General features: G+C 36.8%; 1 protein-coding gene across 2 annotated transcripts in view; it reads left to right on the top strand.

Annotated features, from left to right (window-relative positions):
* WDR37 (WD repeat domain 37) overlaps positions 1–15351 on the top strand; it is a 127666-nt gene that overhangs the window by 73256 nt on the left and 39059 nt on the right. For both annotated transcript variants that reach the window (XM_049881659.1, XM_049881658.1), the window contains exons 8-11: positions 1272–1316; positions 3504–3580; positions 9211–9451; positions 10944–11085. In XM_049881659.1, the coding sequence (XP_049737616.1) occupies positions 1272–1316; positions 3504–3580; positions 9211–9451; positions 10944–11085 (505 nt within the window). The remainder of the gene's footprint in view (positions 1–1271; positions 1317–3503; positions 3581–9210; positions 9452–10943; positions 11086–15351) is intronic.

The raw sequence follows: 15351 nt of genomic DNA, 5'->3' as shown, positions 1-15351 counted from the left end.
TTACAATATAATTATATTGGGGGGTGGAAACACAAAGCATGCATGGGTGTGATATGGCACAGAATAAGGGTTTGGAAACACCTAAATCCTCTTCTGTAGTAGAAAGTCAACAGGTAATTGCTAAAACAGAAAAATCAGGTGACAGCAACATAAGTACCTTTTTTTAAAGATGAGGCAGTAATAGTTTATTTTTAGCATTGTTTATTGTTTATTTAAAATGGCCAAAATTTTCACCAGTTCTTCCCACAATTATCCCTAGTCTAATGTTAATGGTAAAGGAGTATCTTCTAGCATTTTCATTAAAAAAAAAAAAAAAAAAACCCAGTGCCGTCGAGTCGATGCCAACTCATAGTGACCCTATAGGACAGAGTAGAACTGCCCCGTGGAGTTTCCAACGAGTGCCTGGCCCATTTGAACTGCTGACCCTTTGGTTAGTGGCATAGTGGTTAAGTGCTACGGCTGCTAACCAAAGGGTCGGCAGTTGCATTTTTATTAGTGACCCAGAAAAAATATTTTAATGACATAGCTAACTTATTCAGCCTTTACGCTCTTTCCAATTCCCTAAGTTATGGAATTAGGGCTAGGCTTTCCCAGAGTGACTTGGAGTTAAATATTACATCAAAGGTGAATGCTTTGGGAATTTCAGACTACACGACCAATATGGCTTTCAGACCATTCTAAGATCTGTCATTTACCTAACAAAAATCTGTAGGTAAGTATGGTGGGCTCAGGATTGATTTAGCAACTGTACACTGTCATCAAAGCTTTACCCATCTCAGTGCCTTGGTTTCTGTCCTCATGCTTGTTGTTTTGTTGAGCACACGTTTCACTGTTGTATTTGCACTGACAGCAGAGGAGAAGGGGAAAGGAGAGATGCTAGAAATCTCCCTTGCTCTAGCTCCTTTACCACGAAAATAAAGCTTTCTCAGAAGACCTTCCAGAAATTCTATTTTGTCTCTTTTTTCATCCTGATTTATTTTCATCTCTAAATGACTTCTGTGTTTTTAAAAATAAACAGAATATTAACATTCTTTTTTTTTTTTTTGGTGTATGTATCATATCCTTTAGCCACTTGGTAGTTCATGCTTAAGTTATTTTTTTATTGTAACATACACATTTATTCATTGTGCAATTGAATGGGAAGACATGATATTGAACTTATAGATAGTTCTTTTAATTTTTAATTTAACTTTGTAATGTATGCTGTGACTGATAAATACTGATATGTTTTTGTTACTTTAAAATTGTTTTGTAATATTTTTATTTTATAGTAAATTCTATAAAATTTCATCCCTCGGAGCAGTTGGCTCTCACTGGTATGTTGATTTTTTTCTTTATTGAACAAAATAGCTTATAATAATCATAAAACAACTATAACATTCTTTTATCAGTATCAGAATTATCTAGCCTTTTTTAAGGTAATATTTAGTAGACATTTTATGAATTAAATGAGAAATAAAGAAAAGTGGAATAGTACTTTTTTTAACCAATAGTGGATTATCAATTAGATTAGCTTGAATTTATTGTGAGATCAAAATGAATTCATTTTTTCTTGAAGTCTTTTCATAAGCATTTCATTATTACCTACTTTTTATCTGCCTATGCTGTAAAGATTAATGGTAGTTTATAATGCAATTCTTTGAAGCCCTGTGATTATTGCCCTTTTTTTTCCAATCCATATATGCACCTGAAATGAAGTGAGAAAAGTAATAATACTGAGACTCGGAAATTTGCTAAAGTCAATAATCTCATTCCTTTTTAGATACCCAAGTTGGGATAGCTTGGATTACAGTTACAATCCGATTTGGAATTTGTCATAATTTGTGTTACACAGTGGTTTTAAAAACACCTTCATTTGTTGCTTTTGGAGGGTAATGTTATTGGACTGAGGATGTGTCCTGTAAAATTTAGAGCCTTCCTTAATTACATATGACTACGCAATTGTCATATACCTTAGAGCCTGTGATGTTTTGGAGACACTCATGGTAATATTGAAAGATAAGTGAACTGTAGACCGTAGGTTAATGAACTTCCTCTGAAAAGGGCCAGATAGTAAATATTTTCAGCTTTGTCACAACTACTCAACTCTGCTATTTTGGTTCAAAAGCAGCCATAGACAATTCTAAAATGAATGGATGTGGGTTTGTTGCAATAAAACTTTATTTACAAATATGAGTGGCTGCTTAGATTTGGCCGATGGGCCAGGTTTTGCTGACTTCTGGAATAGAGCACAAAAGTAAGAATAATGGATTCCTTTGTGCAGATAGAGTTGTTTAAACAAGGAATCTAAGCAAAAATACGTTCAATGAGTTTGAGATGCAGCAATAACTCAGCTTGGTCGCATGGGTTTGGGTTTATATATAGAAGGAATATGGGGGAAAGATAGTTCGTCATATTTTAACAAACCTAGATCATAGCAGCTTGACTTATACCTTGGTAAATATTTGAAGATTAAAATAGACTGAGGAATTTGAACTTTGTTAAGTTGACGGTTGGATTAGAAAGGAGGTAGAGAACTGACAGCAAGGAGACCAATGAGAAGGTGATTGGAAATGTCCAGATTCCAACCAAAAGATTAGAAAGGAGGGGATGAAATCAAGAGACATTTTTAAATGAAACAGATAGAAACCTTGAAACAGACTAAATAATGGAAATAGAGAAACTTTGAAACAGAGTAAATAATGGGGATAGAGAGAGAGAAGAGTCTCAATAAGATTTACATATGATTTTGATTCAAAGAGAAGTTGGCAAGTCAGAGCAATAAAGTCGTTTGACACTGTAACAAGTTTATTACTGTCAGTAACCTACAATTTACACTAATTTCCTTTGGGAAGATCTGCAGTAGTAAAAAGAAGGTAGAAGCCAGGCAAGGCTTTTGTAAGGGGAGAGTAAGAAGTGGGAGAAAGTAGAAATCATTCTGTTTCAAGGTCTGTTCAATCAAATGTATTGAACAGGCATTGACATATAAAGGCATGGCACTAACTTATGGTTGGTGATGGCTGTGGCACTGTATTTTGGCTCTCCATTCCGAATCAGCATTTCCTTGAAAACTTTGCCTGGGGAAAAAGGATAGTAGCACAAATAAGATAGTACTGTTTAATAGATGGATGGCAAATTGTAAGGTTCTTGCAATGTTCAGTTAGTGAAAACATGCATTTATGTATTACTTTATTTCTGAGACACCTCAGAATCCATATAATCATAAGTTATAGTATAATAAGTTTACTTAGATGAGATAGATGGAGAGTAAAATCTGTCAATTTTCTCTAAACCTCTACAACTTTCTACCCTAAAATGAAGTGGGAATGTTTTTATAAGTAAGTCATTATCTTAATTTTGCACACTTACTCTATTCTAAATAGCATGATGTAGTCTCAGAAAGAGCCATTTAAATGAAGCCTGTTTGTCTTAAATGATTGCTGAGTTACAGAAGTTTGACTCAAAGCACATTCTATAGATGGTGTGTGCTTGGGATAACCTTTCCTCCTATTTCTTGTCTTCAGCTTCTGGAGATCAGACTGCTCATATTTGGAGATATATGGTGCAGCTGCCAGTACCCCAGCCCATTGCGGATACTAGTGTAAGCAGCACATTTACTTAACCTGAAAACTCACCATGGGGTATGTTGGTAGGGTTCTTCAAGTTGCGCACATTTTAGAATAAATTTATAATATTAGAAAAAACTACCTTTGTTTTATATAAATGCATGTTTGCTTTAACCTTCCTTCCCATTAATATTAAACATTTTCCATTAATTCTTAATTTGTATATATAAATTATATTTCCTAATGTGTTATATATTTAATTTTAGGCAGTGTGTTTATCTTTCATAGATTTTATTAGCATGTACGTTAATGGCTTGTATGTCATCATTTTTAGTGGGTAAAATTTTTATGTAGGTAACAAAAGTTGTTGACATTGAGAAGATTGGATCAATACATTTAAGCTATAAATCCTTAAATTACTGTTTGCCTTGTACTGTTAAATAAATTTGTATCACTTTCAGCCCAATATCTCATGTTTACAATCAGGCAGAGGTTTTAGTTATACTTTTGAGTGAAATGATCTTACTAATTTTTGTTGGTTTCAGGGCAGCTTTTAGCTATATAGCCTTTATCAGTGATTTTCCCTTTTACCTGTGCTGCATAAAGCAGGTAGAAAAAGTACATCAGGCAGAGCTGGCTAAATAACTGTATGTAGTGAAATAATTTTTAAAAAAGTTAATTTCAGATTTCTGTTTTGTCTGTAAGTTGTTAAGCTGTGAGGAAGACAGCAGTCTTTCAGTTTTGATATTTCTGCCTTTGAATACTGCTTTTACTTTTTCTTTTAAAAAATATTTTAAGACATCTTTCGTTTTGGATATGGGTTTAGCAATTAATAAATTCCAGTGAAAAATGAGAATGAGTTTTCTTTAGTTAAGAGGTCTTAATTTCTATGAGAATTTAACTAAAACAGTTCATTTTTAAGTGAACATTCTGACTATTTTATTTTAACATAAATACCAAAATATTCATTATGTATCGTACTTAATGCAATCATTCCAGAAACAAAGATAATAAACATTGATGGTGGGCAAGGTCAGAGAGATGAGGGTAAGAATTAGTGGTCAGAAAGCATTAACATTTTATTGAGTTTTTTTTTTCCCCCCCCAAATAAAAAGAAAAAGAAAATTTTGTCAGAGGGAAAAATGTCCTTACATTAAAAACTTTCATAGTTTACATAAAATATTAATACTGTGCTTATTTTCCTCTATTATTTTGTTTGCATTGGGCGCAGGGACTTTTCATGTTGATAGTTATTACCTCAGGGTTTGGGGCTAGCTGGGGAGAGGGGGGAAATTCAATCTGAATTAAAGATGAACCTGAATTATATACAGTAAGTTGAGCCACTTTAGAAGTATTGCCGAGGAGAAGCTCTGTTCGTCTCTCTGAAAAGAGTAGATACCATCTCTTTTAGTTATCGCTAAATGCAAATGATACCCCTTAGATCAACAACTTGTTATCTTAGCTTTTCCTGGTTAGTTTTATACATTTTGAATCAGTATGGCTTTTGGACAGACCTTTTCTCCTTTTAATTTGCGTCAGTGAGTTTGATTTGGCATCCGTAATATTGTTTAAAAAAACTTGGGTGGCATTGTATAACAGCTTGGATTAGTGTAGCACTAAATAACTGTGCCACACACAAGTTAGGTGATTGAGTAATTAATATGACTTAGTAGGTGCAATTTTTCTCATTTGTAAGTGAAAATTGAAGGAAGTTAAGTGATGTTTAATGACTCTCCCAGTATTAAAATACCATAATTCAACATTCATTGATTCTGTAGACTACTGGTGTTCAGTAGTCTAGAAGTATTAAGTGAGCAGTTCTTGGACAGTGTATTAAAATTCTGCTGGCAGTAAAGATGATAAAAGTTAAATAGATTAGTGATCTCTAAGACATTAGCAAAAATATACATCAACTATTCCCACCTCTTCCACCCCCTGCTCTTGGCCAAATGAAGGTTTAAAAAGCTTATAAATATTGAATATGACTCATTACATTTACATTTTTAAAATATCTTTTAGTTCCTTTTTTAGTTTAGAAAAATCACTTTATAAACGTACTGACTTTGTTTCACCCCTTAAAAGTTGAATCCTGATTGCTAGGTATGTCTCATCTTTGACTGCATATAAGATATCACCACTTAAATGCCTCAAAAGTACCTCAAACTCAGTGTGACCCAAACTGAACAAACACATGGTCTTCCTCCCAAACTTATCCAGTGTTTACACTCTGGGTAAGTAGCTCAGTTGTGTGCCTAGTTGTTTATTTCCTTCCTTCCACAAGCACTAAGTGAGTGTTAGGTGTGGAGTACAGCAATTAGTAAAACTGTCAGGAAATTTGGAATTATCTTTGACATTGCCCTCTTGTTTCCTTCTCTCCCCCTCCTGTTGCCAATTAATCCATTAAATTTTACTGATTCCAGTTCCTAAATAATTCTGGAATCTACTTTCTCTCTCCTTGTGATACCACTTCTGCAGCACCCACCCAGAGTGTTTCAGCTTTCAAATGACTGGACTGACATAGGCCACACATGATGTAGATTCACTCGGAAAGATGGAATTGAGCATCCTTTCATGTGCTGGTTAGCCATTTGAGTATCTTTCTTTGGTTAAATGTCTGTTCAAGTCCTTTGCTCATTTGCTAATTGGATTGTTTATGTTTTTGTTATTTATAAATTTTGGGTATTAGGCCCTTATTGGATATATGATTCCTAAAAATTTTTTCCCAATTGGGAGGCCGTGTTTTCACTTTTGATAAAGTCTTTCGATGCACAAAAGTGTTTAATTTTTACAAGGTTCCATTTATCTGTTTTGTCTTTCGCAGCTCGTGCTTTTGTTTTTGTATCTGATAGCTAATCACAGAGAACTAGATCCCATGGTTTCATCCCTACATTTCCATCTAAGAATTTTAAGGTTTTGGTTTTCACATTTAGATCCTTGATGCATTCGGAATTGTTTTTTGTGTATGGTGTGAGGGTTGGATCCTGATTTGTTCTTCTGCATGTGGGAATCGAATTACCCCAGCACCATGTATTGAATAGGCTCTTCCTTCCCCATTAGATGAGTTTAACACCATTGTTGAAAATCACTTGACCACAGGTGTATGAATTTATTTCTGGTCTCTCAAGTCTATTGTCTATATGAATCTTATACCAGTATCAGGCTGTTTTGATTCCTGTGGCTTTATAGTATGGTTTGAAGTCAGGAAATATAAATTCTCCTACTTTATTCTTTTTTGAGATTGCTTCAGCTGTTCAGGGCTCTGTGTCTTTTCCATATAATTTGAGGATTGGCTTTTCCATTTCTGTTTAGAAGGCCATTGGAATTTTAATGGGGTTTGCATTGAATTTCTAGTTAGGTTTTTATCCATGCCACTCTGCTGATACCACTCTAATCAGGGTCACCTCATATTGCTATATCCAGTGGATAATTTTCAACCTCACTTGTTAGTCTCCTTTTTGATAACCCAATGCAATTGACCATCTGTCCATTAAACATTTTCTGTTTTTCTTTTGTTTTCTTGTTTCCTCACTGGCTATTGCTTTTCAGCTTTGTTTCCTGGATCATTCTCCTCCTCCTAACTGTTTCAGTGCTCTTAGCCTCAGCCTTCTTATTTTCTTCTCACACTTGTTCCCTAGGTGATCTCATTCAGCACCCAGGGCTTTAAAAACTGTCTGGGTGCTGCCGACTCCCAGCTTGACATACTAGCTCTGAGTGTTTTCCTTGTAACTACAGATTTCTCCATTTAACTATGTATTCAGTCTGTACTTGAATGTCTGTGGACATCTCAAACCTGGATGTTCCCATAACTTGCTCCTTTCATTGTATTCCACATCTTAGGAAATGTCACCATCATTCACCCAGTCATTTAGACCAGAAACCTTTAAATCACCCATGAACTCCTGTCTTTTTCTCATATTCCATATCCCGCCTGTCGGGAAATCCTGACACTTTGTTCAAAATATGTTCTGATTCACCCTGTTACTACCTCTGTAGTCCAGGCTACCTTGGACTTCTACAGACACCTCCTGTCTGCCTTCTTCCTTACATGTCTTTCCTCTGTATCATGTCCTTCACACAGCAGGCAGAGTGGTCCTTTTCAAAGCATAAGTTAGATTGTATCACATCTTTGCTCAAAACGGTCTGGTGGTTTGCCATCACACATAGGATAAAACCCAGAGTTTTCTGCATAGTCTACCAGGTTTTGCATTAGCTAAATTTCTGACTTCCTCTTCTAGCACTTCCACTTTACCCCACCTACCTGTCGCCATCACTGTGCTCCAGGCACACTGTCACCTTCACTGCCTCGGGAGCATGCCACGTATACTCCCTTCTTAGGGCCTGTACAGTTGTTCCTTTTATCTGGAATGCTGTTTCCCTCAATATTTGCATGGCTTACTCCCTTACTTTCTTTTGGTCCTGACGTAAGTTGTCATCAGAGCCCTTCTCTGATAATCCAGTATAAAATAGCATCCCCCATGCCTGTATTCTTAGTTTGCTTTATTTTTCTTCATAACATTCATTACCACCTGACTATGTGTGTGTGTCTTCATGTGGTATGTGTGTGTTGACTATATTCCTTGCTATAATACAAGCTCCATGAAGGCAGAGACTCTGTCAGTTTTGTTCACTCCAGCATTCTCATCACCTAGCATATACATGGTCTTACATATACACATATCAGTCAGATATAATGTCACCTCATCTGTACCTTACCAGCACCCGGCCTGGTGCCTGGCACATTTAAGCAACTGATACATTTTTGTTGAATACGGATAGTCGCCAACTTATGACAGAGTCCATTCTGATGACTCCATCATAAGTCCATTCTGATGTAAGTCAAATACCTCTTTTTTTTTTTTTTTTTGGTTTTCATTTTTACTGCTTTTTATTATCAGTATCTTTATAAATCCAACCTTTCTTTGTTTTTGCGGGTTGGAAAAATGACATATAAACTTACAGGTATGATGACATTAGCGAATTATGGGCTGTAACGTTGTATGTGGCACATGTTAATGATAAGATGTACCAAAAAAAAAAAAAAAAAAAAGGACAGTAGTGTGCTTCCTTATAACTCGAATATGTCACAAATCACAAATGAACGTATTTCCTTAAATGGCTGAAACCTAGACTGGGAAGTCCATTATGTTTTCATTTTATCCTTGGCTTTTGACAAAAGACTTCATTGGTATTATAGGAAAACAGAGTAAACTTGTATCTGTTATTATAACAATAGAATTATAAGTATACTTTAAACAGGCTTCCAAGAATTGAAACATTTCTATTTTTTTAAATGTGATATATTGACTTTCAGTTATATTTTTTTAAAGTTTTATGTTACAGTTTACTACTAAGTGGTAAAAACTTGAAATATTGAAAAATCATTCTATTTGCCATTTGCCATCTTACTGGTTACCTGCAATGAATTATAGTTCATTTGATGTCATAGTGGCCTTAATTTTTTTTCTTTTGTTTTACCCTGAGTTTTAGCCAAGTAGATAATTATAAATTTGATCAACATTCATTGAGCACCAGTTATGTCCCAGTTTTGGTCATAATGATGAATAAGTTCTAGAAAGGTAAATAAGAGACATCTGATCATGTAGCCATGCCAGAAAAAGACTTAAGATCCCCAGAATATTTCTTTCTCTTTGGATCTTATCTTTAGCAACAAATATCTGGAGAAGATGAAGTCGAGTTTTCTGATAAAGATGAACCTGATGTAGATGGAGATGTTTCCAGTGATTGCCCTACCATCCGAGTTCCCCTGACATCTCTAAAAAGCCACCAGGGAGTGGTCATAGCAGCTGATTGGCTGGTTGGAGGGAAGCAGGCAGTGACAGCCTCCTGGGACAGAACAGCGAATCTATACGACGTGGAAACATCTGAACTTGTACATTCTCTGACTGGTACTTTGCTTTAGACACTTAAATTTATTTGATTACTTTTGAGTTATGTTAATGTGTTCATATCTTACATTGCAGATTTTTTCTTGGCCAAAATTATTTTTATACCCCTGATTCTTAGGTTGTAATTTTCAGAGATCCTTTCTAATTAGTAGAACTGTTGGTAGCTAAATATGTTTTATCTTTGTGGGATTTAATTGTAGCATATAGGGGTGGGGTGGAGGAGTTTCTAGATATTTGAAATAGATGGTTGTTACATTAGCTTTCTGTTGCTTTGTAATAATGACCATAAATTTAGTGGCTTAAAACAATACAAATTTAATATCTTAGAGTTTCCGTGGGTCAGTAGTCCCTGTCCAGATTAGCTGACCCTCTCCTCAGGGTCTCACTGGGCTGAAATCAAGGTATTGACCAGGGCTGTGATCTCTTGGCAGTGTTCATTTCCTTGCAGCTGTCTGACTGAGATCTCCATTTTCTTGCTCTCTGTTGGCCAGGGATGGCTCTTTGCATCTAGAGGCTGCCTTCAGGTTTCCCATGGCTGCTCTCAAGGCATTTCACTACTTGGCTGTTTGCTGTCTTCTCAGCTGGCAGGAAAGTGGCTCTGCTGCTTTTAATCTATCTCGCTTTCGGAAGGCCTGGACCCTTTTAGGAGCCCTGGTGGCACAGTGGTTAAGAGCTCGGCTGCTAAGCAAAGGGTCAGCGGTTTGAATCCACCAGGCGCTCCTTGAAAACCCTGTGGGGCAATTCTAGTCTGCTCTATAGGATTGCTATGAGTTGGAATCCACTCAACAACAATGGGTTTGGTTTTGGTTGGATGGTTTTAAGAGCTCAACTGATTAAGTCAGGCCCACCCAGGATAATTTTTCTTTTGATTAACTCAAAGCCAACTGATTTAGGAACCTTAATTACATTAGAAAAATTCTGTTACTATATAATGTAACATGATTACCAGAACCATATCTCATATAAAAGATTCTTCGCAAACTCATGGGAAGGATAGTATTCAAGGTGTATACCAGGAAGTAGAATCCTGGGAGCCATCTTAGAATTCCTCCTGCCATAGTTGGTTTTACAGATTTATCAGTAAATGTATTTCCTAACTGAGTCTTAAAGACTGTATTTTACTGAGGGCTCTATAGTATTATATTATAGGAGGTTATTCTGAAAATAAGGAATTAAGTTGTTCACATACTCAGACTGTGAAAGTGTTTTACCTGACGTTCTATTGGGATCAGAAAATGGATTGCACATATAGGCACCTACTGCTCTTAAATACATGACTGAAAGGACTTCTGGGTTCTGAGGAAAATTGGTTTCTCACACTGTAACTGAACATCCCATTAAATTATTTCTCTTACACTGAATTTTAGCAACAGAGCCCATAAATATTTTTTTTTTCTTGTTTTTAAAAATAGCTTTATTCCAGTTGTGTATATGCGGGTAAATAGTCTTGCATGTCCATTATTCTAAATATTCTTTTTATGTTTGATTGCAGGACATGATCAGGAATTAACACACTGTTGTACACATCCCAACCAGCGACTTGTGGTAACATCATCTCGAGACACAACGTTCCGACTTTGGGATTTCAGGGATCCTTCAATCCATTCTGTGAATGTTTTTCAGGGCCACACAGAGTAAGCCATGGTTGTTTTAGATTTGGGTGTTTATTCTTAATTATTATTGAGAAAAGTTTTGTGGATTGACATTAAAACTCAGTTTAATCTTTATTCTTCATATTAATTTTCAGCTCCACTGTCTTTCAAAATGACTGTTCTCTTTTTTCCTAAACATTTAGCTTGATTTTTAAGATTTCAAAAAATATAGGAGGTTAAGAGAAAATTCTGATGTTCTCAAGAAATTGGACAGGGACATGGAATGGGACAGAGGGAGAGAGGGGAGATTTAAATGAAGAGAATCAAGAAGCGTTCCAAGGTCTGTAGCATGAGTTCCTACAAGCGTGGTCATGTCATTTATTGAGGGGGAAGGCCAGGACTGTTCACAACCACACTTAACCAAATAATCTTACTGGGATGTTTTTAGTCTAATTTTTGTTGTTATTGGCAGAGCATCCTGAGAGAAGATACACTCCCCACTCAATAAACGTAGACCTCAATGTAGTATGAACCCATCCATATTGGGATTTCTTTTAGGCAGCTCAGGCATAATCATGTCTAAACAGGACTCTTGTCCTGCTTTATATCCCCGATGTCTAGAAAAATACCTGGCATATAATAGCCTGAAGTAAGTATTTTTTTAAATGAATGAATAACTTGCTCATTCTGCTACTCCAAAATAGTTTTCTTTCTTTTCATCGTATGACGATGTTAAAAAAAACCAAAAACCATTGTATATGTTTATTATTAAATCTAATTAGATCTAAACATATTTAATCTAATTAAATCTAAGCATTTTTAATATAATCATGTAATAATATGTTTACTATTAAATCTAATACTAAGTTTTAGATTTAGTGTTTCAGTGTTATTTAGTAAAACATCCAAAAAGAAAACAGGACAAAGTTTTTTACAAAGATGCTTGAGGTTGGAAACAAGTTAGTACCTTGCACCTGAAGGTCTGCTGAAAGGTTGGCAGAAGGTAACAGCTGACATGTATTGCGATCTCACTGTATGACTGGCTCTGTTCTGAAAGCTTCATGTGTATTAAATTATTTCATCCTAACAGGGTAGACATTTATACTAGCTAGGGTTATAATTGTAACAACAAAAAGCAAACAAACCTGTTACTGTTGAGTCAATCCTGACTCATGGTGACCCCACAGGTCGCAGAGTAGAACTGCTTCACAGCGTTTTCTTGGCCATAATCTTTATGGAAACAATTTACCAGGCCTTTCTTCCGAGGAGCCACTGGATGTGTTCAAACCGCCAACCTTTAGCAGCTGATCACAAACAGCTTGTACCACCCAGGCTTCTGAAACGGACAACCCCTAAATTTTCATTTCAACTTTATCACTCACATCACAGTACCATGTGGGCAAGTCAGCCTTCCAAGTGGATGTTCAGGAACCCAAACACTTTCTGTCTGTGGCATCAGGTCCTTCACCGCTTTATCCTGGAAGTGACACTTTGCTGACGTCTGTGGGGAGACGTACTCCCATGACTCCACATAAGGCAAAGGAGACTGGGAAACTTCCCTCTCTGGGTAGTCCCGATAGCAACAACTCTGCGTTGTGGAAGAGCGGTACAAACCATTGATGGTCTGCTAGTGGTTCTTGCTGCAGTAGTTACTGTATCTGTGTTTTTTAGGCCCAGAGAAATTAAGTAACTTGTCTGAGGTCACGGATATTAAAGTAGCTGAACAAGGATTCAGATAGTCTTACTCCTGAGCCTTCTTTTTTTTTTTTCCAAACTTTTTATTTTGAAAACTTGTAAGCCTACATAAAAGTTGAAAGAATAATGTAATGAGCACCCATTTAACCTTCACCTAGATTAATGTTTTGTTTTACCATGTTTGTTTTTGTTTTCCTTCTCTCTATATACATACATAAATGTGTGTGTGTATGTATGTATACATATACACACACACACATAATCTGTATGTACTTTTGTTTTGCTGAGCCTTTTGAACATAAATTACAGATGTTATGACACTTTGCCTTTTAATGCTTCAGCATGCATATTTAAGAATGAGGATATTCTTCTAAATAATAACAGTGCCATTATCCACCTAAGAAAGTGAATAAGAACGAACAAATCTGTCTTAGAAGAAGTACAACACAGTGCTCCTTAAAAGCGAGGATGGTGAGACTTCATCTCCTTTACTTTGGGCATGTTATCAGGAGGGACCAGTTCCCTGGAGAAGGACATCATGCTTGGTAAAGTAGAGGGTCAGTGAAAAAGAGGAAGATCCTCAACAAGATGGACTGACACAGTGGCTGCAACAGTGGGCTCAAACGTAGCGTTGATGGTGAAGTTGGCTCAGAACTGGGCAGTGTTTCATTCTGTTGTACATGGGTTGCTATTGATCAGAACTGACTTGCCAGCACCTAACAACAACAACAACATTCAGACTTACCTAATTGTTCCCAAAATGTGTCTGATACTTTTTTTTGTTTTTTAAGAAATCTAGGATTTAATCAGGTTCACTCATTGCATTTAGATAATTTAGATACTGTTTCTTTAGTCCTTTCATTGCATTTAGATAATTTAGGTATTGTTTCTTTAGTCCTTTTTAATCTTGAATAGTCTCTTCTATTTATTTACTTTTCATGATAACTGATTTTTTGTGTGTGTGACGAATCCAAGCCAGCCCTCTTGTAGAATGTCCCACAGTCTGCATGTTTCTTTTTGTTTTCTTATAATTACATTCACGTAAACCTTTTTGCCAGAAGAACATCATAGCTGAATTTGTGTACTTCTCGCATTACATCAGAATGCACAGAATGTCAGGTGGTCCTGCTGTTGCTGATGCTGAGTTGGATTGCTTGGTTAAGGTGATGTCTGCCACATCTCCCCGCTGGGAAGGCACTCTGCTTTGTAACTAGTGAAGTGAAGTGACGCTTTGAGGCCATGTGAATGTCTTACTGCACAGCAGCCTTTCATCTGATGGGTTTAACGTCATTGGTCTTTGCCTGAATTATTACATTGAGAGTTGTGAAAGGGTGATCATTCTAATTCTGTCATTTTCTACATTTATTAGCTGACATTTTTCAATAAAGAGGTTTCCCTTCTTTCTTCTCCCCTTTTCCTTTGTTACTTTCTTTTTTGAGTAGTATGGACTCGTGGACTTGTTTCACTAAGAAGTTCTAGAGTCACCTTGTCCTTTCCCTACCCTGACTGGGAGAAGTGCCAACAGTTTCCACACTAAAATGACTGTACTGCCTACCCTATGCTGGACCAAGCGACGTACAAATATCTCCCTTATGAGAGATTCGAGAATGAGTTTAAGAAGGGAGTTTTGTGCATAGAGAGGAGGGCAGTCTATACTTCTGACATGGTGGAAGCTAGACCTTCCTTTCGAAGACAGAATGCGGTCACAGGGAGACGGGTAAGTGTACCAGTGCCGTGCACTAAAATCTTCCCTGCAGATGGACTGACACACCTGGACAGGAGATAAAAGACCTCTAGACAACCAGTGAGGGCTAGGATGGTTGTGTCGTGTCATGGAAGGGAAGCAGAAATAACAAAATGTTATTAGTGGCTACTTTTACTGAGTCCTTAATATGTGCCAGGCACTGTTCTTAACACATTACATGCTTTAAGTCAATTATTTAATCCTCACGCTGAGTCCAAATGTTATTATCCCTAGTTCACTGACTACTAAAGTGAGGTAGAGAGAGGTTAAGTAATTTGCTGAAGGTTGCCTGGCTCACCAGTGAGGTTTGAATCTAAGGTGTGATTCCAGAGTAGTACTCAGTCACAGAGCTGCAAAACTAAACCATACCCACTGCTGTTGAGTTGATTCCGACTGACAGAGACCCTGCAAGGACAGAGTAGAACTGCCTGTAGGGTTCCCAAGGCTCTAAACTTTGTGGAAGCAGAGTACCACATCTTTCTCCTGCTGAGCAGCTGGTGCGCTCAAACCTCCGGCCTTGCAGGTAGCAGCCCAGCCCTTAACCACTGCACCACCAGGGGTCCTTATTGTCTCTCCTATCAAAAAACAACCAGACGCATTGCCTCAAGTCGATCCCGACTCATAATTCTCCCTAGGTGTTATTTAAATAAGTTTTTAGTCACGTTCTATTTGCAGTTGCCTAATTTGACTGTCTGAAATTGTTTTGTGGAAAAAGGGCCAAGAATTATTTGTATTACTGGAAGTTGGTGGAAGTGAATGTCTTGGCTTTTAAGTGAATGTTAACAATAGCTTGTTTTCATTTGTCTCCCTTTGATTGTGAAATACAGGGAGCACTGGTATCATTTAAAATATCTATTCGTTCATGGTGT

The sequence above is a fragment of the Elephas maximus genome, chromosome 4, assembly GCF_024166365.1.
Source record: "Elephas maximus indicus isolate mEleMax1 chromosome 4, mEleMax1 primary haplotype, whole genome shotgun sequence".
NCBI lineage: Eukaryota > Metazoa > Chordata > Mammalia > Proboscidea > Elephantidae > Elephas > Elephas maximus.
This window is presented reverse-complemented; position numbering and strand designations above follow the sequence as displayed.